Raw genomic sequence first — 15,060 nt, forward strand, 5'->3', positions numbered from 1 at the left:
CTAGGAACCCTAGGCCCAAATTGTGAAAAGTCCCTGAGAGAGCTAGTATTTAGAGTGTTTTAATATAAATTCCATAATAGTACTAGTAATGCATAATAATGTCTTAGGTGTGACATTCCTATGACCTAATTAACCAGTGTAAGGTTATAAAGAATTACCTCCCTTTAATTGCCCTAATTTTTCTTTTGTTTCTGGTTGCCCACATACCTACAGTACCTGGGTTTTAAATATTTCACCGATAGCATAGGCTAGTAGTTCATAATAATAATAGCAGATCCTTTCCATCATATTTCATCCTAAAAGAACCCTTAGTTAGTACTTTCCAGATGGTTTATAATAGGTAAAAATCAATGAAATACAGGCACCTTTTTGGTAGACTATGCTTTAAACAAAGTGACAAAGCAAGTTACAATTTGTGAAAGATATTGAAGGAGAATGTCATATATTTGAAATTATGAAGTGAACATTCATTTTTTTTCTTTTGGACAGAAAAATCAATGCCCAAATTTTAGTTTTGCTAACATACAAGGTTTGACCTCTTTACAAAGAGTACAGTGGTATTTGGGCTGATCATAGAATTTTTTTCTTAATAGTGGTGTGAAATATCTCTAAGGACTCACTAAATATTACAAGCAGTTATAAATTATTATAGAATTGTGACTTATTGATTTCTCTTTCCTTAATTTTATTCACATCCTGAATTCTTTCCCTTCTATAGCTAAATCTAGGCTTCTCACTTTTTCTTTCTTTGTTTTCTACAGGATCTGGTAGCTAGCCCTCCTTATTGCTGAGTGGAAAGAATGCTGAACTTCTCATATAGAAGCTCAGTCTTCCCTGAAATCCCAACCTTCTTAACTGTTCCTGGTGTGGGTTAGGTGGGCTCTAGGATCACTTTTAAGCATCTTCAGGGTTTTAAAGTTAGAGGACCTTGGTAAAACTTTAAGAGGAAAAAAAATCTTAGAGAGGTAAGATTATGCCCTTATGTGTATCCATAGTCAGTTATATAAAAATGTGTTATTTATTGAAGAATATTTAGTGGGATAGTAGGGGACAGTAGATTTTCACTTTTCCCTCTTTGTATAGTAATTGTAGACAGACATTTTTCCTTTTAACCAACATAGATGGCCAAAAAAAAAAAAAAGAAAGCAGAAGAGAAGCCTCAGTATTTTAAGGTGAGGGAAAAAAATACACACACACACACACACACACACACACACACACACACACGTATGCACACAAAGACTTATTTTATGAAAGCTAGAAAATGGTTTTCAAGGAGAAATGTATGATCTATAGTTGTAATGTTTAGATATTTGGCAATTGGAAAAAATAATTTTTGGTAAAATAGGAAAACAGATAGACATAAATGTACATTAGGGTAGTGACTTTCATTTCTTGTACATACACAGTGAAATAGTTCTGGGCAATAAATTCTTGGAAAGGTAGGGTAGGATTGGATAAATGTCATAGTTTATGACTGAATACATATAAACAGGTGAAAACTCAAGGTGGAGCGGTAATAATAACCACCTGATAAAGAGACTTAAAACCTTTTCACCTTACAAAAAAGATTGCTTTAGAGTCATAACTTGATATTATAGTTTGATTTTTAAAAAAGGTATTAGTTATATTTGTGGCTACTATGGATACATAAAATAAAGAATGGAATGCCTTTTGTTCCCCCAATACAAAAAAAGTATTTATCATATAAAACCTTAACTGTAAAAAAAAAAAACAAAAACTGATGCTATAGACACTGGAACTAATACCAAGATTATTGAAAAAGGTGATACAGCCACTATTTCTGCCATAGTGTCTTAGAAATAAAGAACAGTTGACAATGAAGAATTATGTAACTATTTCAGGTCAGCTACCAAACAAAAGTTTAATTCCACAATGTTGGCAACATCATAAGCTTTCAGACTTTTTGTTATGCCCCCAATCCAGCCTATGCCATCTGTATCACCTCCAGATTTCAGGTTTTTCGTACCTTTATTTTCACTTATCTAAACCTCACCTTTCCTCCTTACAAGAATCCTTCTGTAAGATTACTGCAGCCCACCTTGATTTTTCCTTTCCTCTCAGTTTTTGGTAACACCTATGCTACTGCTAAGACCTCTTCTCTGCTGTTTGTTCAGAGAACAATTTGTTCTCTTTCTTTGTACACATTAGTTAGTAAGTGCTGGGTGATGAGTAAGCATTACAGAAAACAATTTAAAGGGAATTCAGAAGAACAAGCAGTTAATAGTGTGATAATGGGTGTCGGGAGGAAGTGGATCATAAATGAGGACCTAAACAAAAGAAAGACTAGATCTTAGGGAAGATAAGAAAGAGGGCATTCCAGCTAGATCACAGAATGAGCTGAGGCCCAAATGTGCATAGTCTAAGTGACTGAGACTACAGGGGTCATTTCACATTAGATGAGAACGAATGAACAAATGAATGTATTCAAGGTAGAGTGGCTTAGCCAAGGTTACTGGACTGTTCCTTTTACATCATTCATTCATCCACACATTTTTGAGTTCTAGGGTACAAAGATGAAGAAATGACATTTATTTTCAGGAACTTAAATTCTAATGGGGCAGACAGAAATGTAAACAATTATTAAAATTTACTGTCTCCAGGGGTACCTGAGTGGCTTAGTCAGTTTGTGGTAGAGCCCCTCCCTAAGGAATGTGGTAGAAACCTCAAGACAAAGGAAGACAGCCTGGCTCTGTGCTCATGCACAACATTCCTCTTGACTCTCTAACATGGACCGCCCAATCGGCCTGTGTGTTATCATATATGGAAGACAAAGGAGCAAAAATTGTACAAAAGGCAACACACACACACACACACACACACACACACACACGTACACACACACTCCACTGCACTCAGGGCTCAGCCTTTTGGGGGTCTTAGCCTGCTGAGCCTGTGTTGGCACAAATAAATCTGCTTCCTGGAAAGAAAAGCCTCAGTATCCTGACACTCTGTGTATGACTGGCCTCAACAAGTTAAACACCCAACCCCTTTGTTTTTAATATAAGGATTATTTTAGGCTGGCTATTTTTTTTTAAAGTTTATTTGGAGAGCATGAGGGACAGAGAGAGAGGGAGAGAGAGAATACCAAGCAGGCTCTGCTGTCAGCACAAAGCCCAATGCGGGACTTGACCTCAGGAACCATGAAATCATGAGCTGAGCCAAAATCAAGAGTTGGATGCTTAACCAACTGAGCCACCCAGGCACCCCCAAGCACTCAACTCTTGATCATGAGATTGAGCCCTGCTTCAGGCTCCAGTCCCAGCATACTTAAGATTCTCTCCCTTCTCTGTCCCTTCTCTGCATCCCCCCTACTCACATGGGTGCTCTCTCTCAAAAATAAAATAAATAAAATTTACTATCGCCAGTAAGAGGTATGTGCAAGGTGTATGGGAACACAGAGGAGAAAGCTGCAGAGAGGATTTGCATAGGATAGACCAAATTCTCAAGGCCCTTAAATGCCATACTCAATTGTTTGAACATTATTTTGGTTATCCTTAAGACAAGTCACTGTGTCAGAGCAAATTTGTGAAGGTTTAAGACAGCAATTACCCTTTCTAGGACTTCCTTGTGGATTTTCCTAAGAGAAACTTATGACAGTTTCCCTGGCCTAGCCCCATAATTATACTTCAGGTCCAGCAGACGGCAAAAGTCAGGATATAATTGGGAGAGTCAGTCATCTCTAAACTGTTTGGAAATACCATCTCAGATGGTAGTAAACTTTTAATATTAAAATTTCATAAATATCAAGTTGAGATGCCCTAATTAGTGTGGAGACCTGAAATAGCTACAAAACTTGAAAAAATAGTGTTCACTTTGGAGGTGGTAATGGAGTATATTTAAAATCTGAAAAGAAAGATCAAGGAAAATCATACTGGTTTGAATTTTGCAAGTTTTAAAAGACACTCCCAACTAAATGTATTTTTGTCTCAAATTAATATTTATTTTCAGTCATTTGATTCTTCAAAAATCACAAGGAAGAACAGTATTACAACTTACTCTCCAACAACTGGAACTTGTCAGATGAGCCCATTTGCTTCTCCTGCAAGCTCTAAAGAACAAGACCACAAAAGTGAACCATCAAATGGTTAGTTGAACATTCTTTTCCATTTATTGTAATATTTTTCTACTTATTGGCTAAATCAGAATTTTTATTTAATAATATATGGATCTTGCTGCAGCTGATTTTAAAGAATTCAACATAAAGAAGGCTAGAATATAGGTACTACTTTGGACATAAATGTAAACTTTCTAGGCACTTATTTTAAAATGCTACTGCAGACTTTGTTCCCTTACTGTCCAATCCATTAAACAGAAATTATGGTCTGACTGCCTTCAGCTACTATCAATTACAGTGGTTACAGATACACCCCTTAACAAGCTATCCATCATGTGCATAAATTAAAAGGCATATAATTCAGGTACTGCTGCACTACAGTTTAAGAGAGATACCTCTAAATGTTATTTTTATTCATGTTGTCCATTTAGTTTTATTCACATTTCGTTTATCTTTATATAGCTTGCTTTTATTTATTATATTTCATTCCCTTCTTTTCCTTTACTATCTTAAATGGATTTGCAAAAAAATTGTAGTTTTCCACTAGAGGATAGCCTAATTTTACTATGAAATTGTTTATTTTGAAATATTGTTAATTTTGGCCATGCATATTTCTTGTTCTCTGGTAGTTTATTGCTAAAATATTTTTTAAAGATATATGAATCTAGATTTCATAGGTTTAATTTTTAATATTACAAAAAGTCATGAATTAGTAACATGTCAAGTTTCTGTAATATAAAATTCTAAGTAGGCTCAAATTTAATAAAATATATTTTAGATGTGCTGTGATTAGCCTAATTCATATTTTATTGTTTAACATTTATTGAGTGCTAAGAATATACTAGAAGCCACACAGAAACAAAGAAATCTCATTTTACCCAATTTGTTGTAATGAAACCTATAATAAGATCTTAAACTTTTGTATGACTTTTATTTTACTTTAATCAAATGCTTTTTATCTTAAAGCTATTACTATTAGGTTTGCTTTCACAAAAATGTATGAAGATGTATACATTTTCTTCAAGCTCTATCTGTTTTTAATACACTTGATATATCTTTTGTTTAAAATTAAAAATTAGTGCCTTAAAGATGGCACATCACCATACTGAAATGTGAATAGATTTTAAGTGGATACCTGCTCGATTTCCATATTGAAATTAAATATGGACTTAAGGGAACATTCCTTTTGCCTATAAAAAGACTGGTCACGTGATCCCAGTTGACATTTAAGTGGATAATTATCACAGGTTATAGTACTAAGTAAGCTCTTTTTTAAAAAGTCATACAGCAAGGGTTCCTGGGGTGCTGGTAATATTCTATTTCTTAACTTACATGGTGGTTATACTGGTTCATTAAACTGTACATATATGTCTTATATATTCTTTGATATATATATATCTCACATACAAAAGTCTCAAAATAGGAGAATTCTCTAGGATCTTATATCACATTATGTCATTTGTAATCATTACATTGCTCATCCTGATATGTCATCTTATACACATTTTAGAAATAAGAAAGTCTGACTCTTATGAAGTAATTTAAGTTCCAAATGATCCCATAACTTCTACTAACAGTTCTCAGTTTTTAAATATTATACAAAACATAAGGTACAACTTAAATAAGCTCTTTTATTTAAATAGCATTTTCAAGGGCGTTTTAGATGCAATTCACTTCCCATCACACTTAGGATATAATTCAAAACCTTATCATGACTTTTAAGGCCATATATCATCTAATACCTGACCACCTCGTCTATCTCATTTTCTACTACCCTTCCCATGTTTACACTACCTTAACCACTCTTACTATCTTGCTATTAATCAATCATGTCAAACTGCTTCCTGCCACAAGGTCATTGCACTTGCACGTCTCTCAACCTGAAATACTCTTCCTCCTAAAATACTCTTCTTTTATGTATTTCTTTTCTTTTCTTTTTTTGTTTTTAAGTTTATTTACTTTGAGAGAAAGAGAGAGAGTGCAAGCAGGAAAGGGGCAGAAACAAAGAGACACAGAATCCCGAGCAGGCTCTGTGCTGTCAGCGTAGAGCCCAATGTGGGGCTCAAACTCACAAACTGTGAGAGATCATGCATGGTCTGAGCCAAGATCAAGTCAGATGCCTAACCAACTGAGCCACCCAAGCACCCCTTCCTCTGGGTATTTCTAAGTACTTTCTATATACATTTGAACTATGTACTATGTGAACAGATGACTTAATACCAAATTTAAATCTATTTGTACTTCTAAAAGAAAGAAAGATCTGTTTCTAAGTCTTCCCTCTGCATAGATTCTACATGTGGGCCAAAAATAGGGTGACTGATTCCAGTTTATACTTTTGAGATATGTATATTTATTTACTTATCATTGTATATGTTTCTCACTGTTATATATGTTTATGTGTGTGTATCATTATATTGCTGCCCTCCCCTACTCCCTAGCAAATTTCTCCAAACTATTAAGTTTTTGGTGAAGAGGAAGGATGCATCAGACTTAGTATTTAATAATTGAGTGGAAGGATAAACAACAAATTTGCATGGTCAAAGAGAGTCCTTGTGAATTAGACAATAGATCTGTAGAAATCAGCCAGACTGTAGCAGTGTAAAAGCACAGAGAGATAAAGAGATGGAGCATATGATAAAACGATAAAAAGAAATGATGAAATAAGAAGCTCCAACATATGTCAAATAGGAGTTCCACAAGGAGGAAATAGGGAGAATGGGGCTGAGGCAGTATTCTAAGATAAAAGGACCATCAGGGTTTTTTTTATAATTTCAATTTCACAATTAAGGAAAGATGAGAATTTCCAGGTTAGAATAGCATGCTTAGTTTGAGCAGGATGAATTAAAACAAATCCTTACCAGGGCGCCTCGGTGGCACAGTCGGTTAAGCGTCCGACTTCAGCCAGGTCACGATCTCGCAGTCTGTGAGTTCGAGCCCCGCGTCGGGCTCTGGGCTGATGGCTCAGAGCCTGGAGCCTGTTTCTGATTCTGTGTCTCCCTCTCTCTCTGCCCCTCCCCCGTTCATGCTCTGTCTCTCTCTGTCCCAAAAATAAATAAACGTTGAAAAAAAAAATCCTTACCTAGTCATATCATGGTAAAACTACAGAACATCAAAGACAAAGAGAAACTTTTAAAGGCCACCAAAGAAAAGACATCTAACCTACAAGGGAATGACAGACTGATAGTAGACTTTTCATCTATAGCAATAGATTCTAACAGGAAGTAGAATGATACCAACTAAAAATCACAGCTGATTTTTTTTATTCAGGAACTGAGGATGAAATAAAGATTTTTTTCAGACAAAGTCAGAAAGAATTTACCATTCACACATACTCCCTGAAAGGACTACTAAAACGTGTACTTACATAAGCAAACTGAGCCTCCAGTAAAGGAATGGACTGCAAAGAGCAATGGTGAAAAAATAAATTAGCAAACCTGGTGGTAAATCTAATTATAAATCTAATTATAAAAATGTGACTACAAACTCCACTGACCATAAAGCAAAAGACAATTTGAGAGATGGAGTTAAAAACAAATAATAGACTGTGATAGCATGGAATATTGATGAGGGAGCAGGAAGAAGCTAAAGTGCTTTAAGATTCTTGTAATTTTTAGGGAGCAGATAGAATATCTGTTAATTGACTTTATAATTGAGTTTTTGTTTACTTGCATGTAAAATGGGGAAAGTAATAATATCTACCCTAGGATTGTTGTGAGAATTAAATAAATTCGTATACAAAAAGTACTTAGAACAGTGCCTGACATGTATTTAAGTTTTCAACATATATTTTAACTGTTTTTATTAATATCTTTATTTATGTTTTAAGAAAAGATATAGGATGTTTAAGAAAACAAAGCAAATATTGGCTTTAAAAAAAGTTATAGTTGGCATAAGAATATTAACATAGACCAAAATAGATTTTAAGGCAAAAAAGCTTTATTGAAGATAATAGAACTCTTTACATAGTGGGAGAAGGGAAGAGTCACTATCAGAAAAAGAATGCTGAAACGATGTACATCTAAAACAAAAACTCAAACAAAACATAACAAAATGGGACAGGATTATAAGGAGAGACCCACGAATCCCAAATCATAGTAGATTTTAAACTACCTCTTTCAGGGGCACCTGGGTGGCTCAGTTAATTAAGTGTCTGGCTCTTGTTTTCAGTTCAGGTCATGATCTCATGATTCCTGGATTCGAGCCCCACATGGGCTCCACACTGAGAGTGTGGAGCCTGCTTGGGATTCTGTCTTTCCCTCTCTCTCTCTGCCCACCCCCCATTCTCCCTCTCTCTTTCTCTCTTTTTCTCTCTCTCTCCCAAAATAAATAAATAAACTTAAATACTTTAAGAAACTGATGAAATAGATAAAAAACTTAGGACAGATGTAAACAATTTGAACACAGCTAGCAAGCATGATCTAACAAACTGTGGTCAAACAAGTATAATACCTCACACATGATAAAGCATGACAGAACTTTAACAAAAATATAGCCAGTTTGAGAGAACCTAGGTGGCTTATTCAGTTGGGTGTCCCGACTTTTGATTTTGGCTTGGGTCATGATCTCAGGGTCGTGAAATCGAGCCCCAAGTTGGGCCCCACACTGAGCACAGAGCCTGCATATGATTCTCTCTCTCTGCCCCTACCCCCCCCCCCCCCAAAATATATATATAGCCAGTTTGGAGTCACAAATAAGTCTCAACATACTAAAAATTGCTATCAAATTTTGTGACCAAAATTTCGTGCAATTAGGAATCAATAATAAAAAGGCAGCCCTCTAAAAATTTTTAGCCCACGTGTTTGGAAACCTGGAAACTTCTAAATAATTCATTGTTCAGAAAAATCATAAAGGAAGGTATAAAATATTTAAAATGGAATGATAATGAAAACAGAAAACTTAGAGGAAAAATTTATACCTGAATACTGCATTATACTAAAACAGTTCTTAGTGGAAATTTTATACTTATAAATGCATATATTTAGAAAGGAAGAATGATTGGGGTGCCTGGGTGGCTTAGTCAGTTAAACAACTGACTTCGGCTCAGGTAATGATCTCACGGTTTGTGAGTTCAAGCCCCGCATCAGGCTCTGTGCTGACAGCTCAAAGCCTGGAGCCTGCTTCAGATTCTGTGTCTCCCTCTCTCTCTGCCTCTTCCCTGCTCATTCTCTGTCTCTATCTGACTCTCAAAAATAAATCAACATTTTTTTAAATTTTTAAAAAAAAGAAGGAAGAATGATTGAAAACCCATGAGGCAAGCATTCAACTCCAAAAGATGGAAAAAAATAGAACCTCCCAAAATATAAGAAAGGAAATAGTAAAAGATAGAAACTATTAAATAGAAAATAAGATAATAATAAAGAAAAGCAACAAAATCAAAAGCAGGTTCTTTGAAAAGACTAATCAAATGGTAGATCTCTAGCAAGACTGATTTCTTTTTAAGTGGGAGAAGGGACAGACAATATGTATTTCAAAGGAGCTGATAAATTATCAGTTTAAATATCTGATGAGCAGTTTGAGATATATGAGCCAAATGCTTCTTAATGTGAGTCTAATTTGGGCGAAAGCTTTAAAAACTTACCATTCTGCTTCTCAAATATTAATGTTTTAATAGCTAAAAAGCAATTGATTTTCTCATTGATACCTTTCTTTTCAATAATATAGGAAATATTTTAACAATATTACATTTCCATACATGGGACTCAATAAAAGTATTTTGAATTTTAAAAAAGGAACCATTAGCATTGTTATTTTTCATAAATTGATCCTCTAAAGAGGTTCCTCACTCTCCACTCTTGTTTAATAATAATAATGCGGTTAACTAAAAGAATAACATGATTTCATTTGCCTCTTAGCCTACAGGCTCTAACTTGATCTGGCAATAACTCTTTTAGAAAAAAATTACTAACTAGTGTGTAATACCTTAGACAAATCACTTGAACCTGTCTGGGTCAAGGTTTTCCTCAACTCATAACTTTTGGTTTGGGACCAAATGATGCCTAAGATGTATGTCAACTATAAAGTGTACATATCTGGAAACAGCATAATACCAACCTAAACCTGTTTAAATAAGTGTAGCATCCTGGTTAAGAGAACAATCTTTGTAGCCAGATGACTGGGGTTAGATCCTAACTCTGCCACTTACTAGCTTTAGGGCCTTGGATAAGTTATGTAGTCATTCTGTGCCTCTGTTTCCTCATCTGTAAAATGGGAATAAGAATGACCAATTCAGTTTTGCAGATTAGTTTATATACGTAACATTTAAATCAGTTCCTGGTCCTAAAAATACTGTGTAAGTGTTAGCCATTAAGGTCATTGATTGTATTTCTAAACATTGTGGTCTGTTGAAAGTTATCTTCGCTGGTTAGAGAAAGGGCTCCTTGAGCCTTACCAGAAAGTCTAAATACAATTTTGAATATAGTCCAGATTCAGTGATGGTACATTTTTCATCAGTGTATTGTGAAACTCCTTTAAAGGGAGCCACATACACAACTGTTTGTTATGTATAACCTAGCAAGAAAAAGACCATTTATAATCTGTGGCTCTTTAACATATGTTCATTGTTAATAGAATGAAACGAAATCAAGGAAGTAATTATTAAGTAACTGGAATACTCTCTCTTTTTTTTTTTTTATTTTTTTAGTGTTTATTTTTGAGAGACAGACAGAGCATTAGCGGGGGAGGGGCAGAGAGAGAGGGAGACAGAATCTGAAGCAGGCTCCAGGCTCTGAGCTGTCAGCACAGAGTGCAAAGCAGGACTCGAACTCACAAACCATGAGATCATGACCTGAGCCAAAGTCAAACGCTCAACCAACTGAGCCACCCAGGCACCCCTGGAATACTCTTAATGATATAGTAGAGTCTAAACAGTCTCTGATAACTGGTCCAAGTGTTATTCTTAGAGATATTAAAACTCCTCCTATTTAACAGTTGGAAAGTATATCAGAAGCGTAAGTCCTTTCATGAGAAGATGGAGATTAATGCTATTGATTGCATTTTATAGGATAAGATATCTAACTAATCCCCTTACAATAATAAAAATGTTTCAACAGGCATTGACCACCTGGTGAAAATTCAAATAAAGCATTCTTTTACTATTTCTCACCTAACTTTATTGACTGATGGTGCTAAAATGTGAAAATTAATTACAAGTTAAAGGAACAAAGTAACTTAATTTTGGAGCTTTATTGAATGCAGACAGCATGGTACAAAATTCAGGAAACTAGTATTAACCTTTAGGCAAAGATTCTCTGAAATAAAGGTTCAATGTGTATCCTGGAATTTCATTTGTAGTTTTCTACAAAACAGATACATTTTTAGCTTGATTTTTTTTTAAAAGAGATGGATTTTAATAGGCTTTTTCCTCAAAGTTCTCTAAAATCATAAATAAAATATTGTTACTGTTTTTCCCTTTAATTCTTTGTTAAATAAACTCTTACTATTTGGAATTTAGGGATATAGACAAGTCAAATAATAAAAAGTTAATAAACAAGAGAGATAACTAGTACTTTAGCACAACTTCTGAATCACAAGATTTTCTTTTTGGGGTTTTAAAGACTATTTTGAGATAATTTAGTTACATGATTTTTTCGAAAGAAGCCGCAGATCCAAAGTAATAATGAGGGTAATTATTGTTCATCAATTTCAGAACCAACTTAGTAAAATTACAAATACCAGAGAATAGAAAATATACTTTGGTATATTTGGTATAAGTAAACTTACTTACCAAAGTAAGTATACTTTGGTATAAGTATATTTGGTATAAGTAAAAATGAGCTTTTCCTCTAGTAATAGGAGCAAGTAAGAGTAATGGAATAAGAATTAAGTGAAGAAAAAAGAGTAAACCAGCATTGGAAAGTCCATTCCAGACTACTCTGATATGTTAATAAATTACATTTGAAAATGTAAAGAAATTGCCTTTGTGTTTTCTGTGTACTGGGTTTCATCTGGAAGTATTGGATCCTCCTGAAGTATTACATAGAGCTGTACTGTCCAATATGTTTAGGTATAGAGCATTTAGAAGGTAGATCAGAATCGAGATGTGCTATAAGTGTAAAATACACACCAGATATCAGACGGTGTGAAAAAGAGAATATGAATGATCTCATTAATAATCTTATATTATTATGTGTTAAAATTATAGTATGTTGTGTATATTGGGTTAAATGAAATATTAAAGTTTATTTCACTATTTTTTTCCTCTAAAGAATTTCACTAGTAGAAGAGTTTGAATTACATAAGTGGCTCACATTATATTTCTGTTGGAAAATGTGAGCTAGGTTTTCATGGTAGATTGTATCAATTTTTTTAGAAAAATAATGAGAATGTTGAGTAAGAGTTCTTGTGCCAGTTGTTGAACAAATGGAACTGCATAAAAATACGTAGAGGTTGGGGCGCCTGGGTGGCGCAGTCGCCCCTAGCTCTCATTTATTAATACGAATGCTTCTTTACAGAGAAACTGTCTTCATTAACTATTATCTAAAATACAGTTTGTGGGGCACCTGGGTGGCGCAGTCGGTTAGGCGTCCGACTTCAGCCAGGTCACGATCTTGCGGTCCGTGAGTTCGAGCCCCGCGTCAGGCTCTGGGCTGATGGCTCGGAGCCTGGAGCCTGTTTCTGATTCTGTGTCTCCCTCTCTCTCTGCCCCTCCCCCATTCATGCTCTGTCTCTCTCTGTCCCAAAAATAAATAAAAACGTTGAAAAAAAAAATTAAAAAAAAATAAAATAAAATACAGTTTGTGTACCTGGGTGGCTCAGACCTCTGCACACTGACAGTGTGGAGCCTGCTAGGGGTTCGCTCGCTCCTTCTCTCTCTGCCCCTACCCTGCTTGCTCTCTCTCTCTCTCTCTCTCAAAATAAACTTAAAAATATACAGTTTGGGGGCGCCTGGGTGCGCAGTCGGTTAAGCGTCTGACTTCGGCCGGGTCACGATCTCGTGGTCCGTGAGTTCGAGCCCCGCGTCAGGCTCTGGGCTGATGGCTCAGAGCCTGGAGCCTGGAGCCTGTTTCTGATTCTGTGTCTCCCTCTCTCTCTGCCCCTCGCCCGTTTATCCTCTGTCTCTCTCTGTCCCACAAATAAATAAACATTGAAAAAAAAATTTAAAAAAAATACGTTGAGGTTGTCACCAGTTCTACATTTTATTTTATTTTATTATTTTTTTTTAATTTTTTTTTGTTTTTCAACGTTTATTTATTTTTGGGACAGAGAGAGACAGAGCATGAACGGGGGAGGGGCAGAGAGAGAGGGAGACACAGAATCGGAAACAGGCTCCAGGCTCTGAGCCATCAGCCCAGAGCCCGACGCGGGGCTCGAACTCACGGACCGCGAGATCGTGACCTGGCTGAAGTCGGACGCTTAACCAACTGCGCCACCCAGGCGCCCCCATTTTATTTTATTTATTCATTTATTTTTTTACCAGTTATACATTTTAAAAAGTGATTTCTCTGGACTGTTTTTCAGTGAAAAGTTTGGATTATTCATTTATTTGCTTCCTTATTCATTCAACAAACATTTATTAAAGGCCAGTATATGTAAGACGTTAAGAATCTTTTTGCTAATATGTTCTCAAATATTGTTTGTATTATTGTTGTATTTAAATTAAATTATTGTATCATTATACATAAAATATGTTTAAAGTATATGGATTACTGTACTATGCAGTACAATAGAAAAAAATAACTAAATGGGGAGACTATGAAACAATTATCTATGACTAATATTATCTATGATAATAGTAATTGACCACTAATAAGTGCAAACATCATATTCTACCAGAACTATATAATCAAATTTACATTTCAACCCAGCACACAGACCTTTCCAAGAATTTACTAAATCAATATGCATTTTTTCAATATGCAGTTAAAATCAGGTATGTTGATTCCTAATATCAAATTTATTTTACTGTGATATCACTAGGAACTCACTATTTTCTAGCTGGAAGCATAGCACCCACCCCTTGTTAACTTTGAGGCAAAAAATAGGGGTGAAATAATACAAACTAGAAACTTTAAAATAATGTTTTTTATTAAACTATCTGATGAAAGTATCCTTCATCTAGTAAAGATTCTTTTTCCTATATAATGTCCTCATGAATAAAAAATAGAGAGATTGGGGGGGGGGCACCTGAGTGCTTAAGATGGTTGAGCATCCAACTCTTGATTTCAGCTCAGTTCATGATTCAAGGGTCATAAGATTGAGCCCCGCATGGGGCTCTCTGCTGAGTGTAGACCCTGCTTAGGATTCTTTCTCTCTCTCTCTCTCTCTCTCTCCCTCTGCCCCTCCTTCACCCCACCTCTCCCACCCCCATGCACTCTTTCTAAAATTTAAAAAGGGGGGGGGGGTGGAGATTTGAAAATAAAAAAAAAAAAATAGCTATTGAAAAGTTACTCATAATAATGATTTTTTTCCCATAACAAATTGCAGGATACTTTTTCTTTTCCTACTCCCTTTTGTCTACCCCTTTAGCTTCTATTTAAACTTTGGCGAACTAATTCTATTTAAAACTTGACAATTTTCCCTTAACTTTATGTTCTTCTTTTTACTGTATGTATATAGGAAAGAGGAAAAAAATGAATCACCTCAGTTTAAATGAAAGGAAGGAATCTACAACAAAAGACGATGAGTAAGTTTGTTGTTTTTAAAATAATTATACACATGTGTCTTTTTAATTTGTTTTAATTTACACTCAAGTTAGTTATCATATATAGTGCAACAATGATTTCAGGAGTAGATTCCTTAATGCCCCTTATCCATTTAGCCCATCCCCCCTCCCACAACCCCTCCAGTAACCCTCTGTTCTCTATATTTAAAAGTCTCTTATGTTTTGTCCCCCTCCCTGTTTCTATATTATTTTTGCTTCCCTTCCCTCATGTTCATCTGTTTTGTATCTTAAATTCCTCATATGAGTGAAGTCATATGACATTTGTCTTTCTCTGACTAATTTGGCTTAGCATCATACCCTCTAGTTCTGTCCACATAGTTGC

General features: G+C 35.3%; 1 protein-coding gene across 12 annotated transcripts in view; it reads left to right on the forward strand.

Annotated features, from left to right (window-relative positions):
- ITGB3BP (integrin subunit beta 3 binding protein) overlaps positions 1 to 15,060 on the forward strand; it is a 72,701-nt gene that overhangs the window by 27,949 nt on the left and 29,692 nt on the right. For 10 of the 12 annotated variants that reach the window (XR_007155235.1, XR_007155234.1, XR_007155236.1 and 7 more), the window contains 2 exons: positions 3,973 to 4,108; positions 14,633 to 14,699. Coding sequence is in view for 8 of the 12 variants with exons in the window: in XM_047873807.1 (XP_047729763.1) it covers positions 3,973 to 4,108; positions 14,633 to 14,699 (203 nt within the window). In the remaining 4 variants the exon portion in view is untranslated. Of the gene's footprint in view, positions 1 to 761; positions 966 to 3,972; positions 4,109 to 14,632; positions 14,700 to 15,060 lie in introns of all 12 variants that reach the window. The other 2 variants (XM_047873812.1, XM_047873813.1) reach the window with 1 other exon arrangement.

The sequence above is a fragment of the Prionailurus viverrinus genome, chromosome C1 (assembly GCF_022837055.1).
Source record: "Prionailurus viverrinus isolate Anna chromosome C1, UM_Priviv_1.0, whole genome shotgun sequence".
Classification (NCBI taxonomy): Eukaryota; Metazoa; Chordata; class Mammalia; order Carnivora; family Felidae; genus Prionailurus; species Prionailurus viverrinus.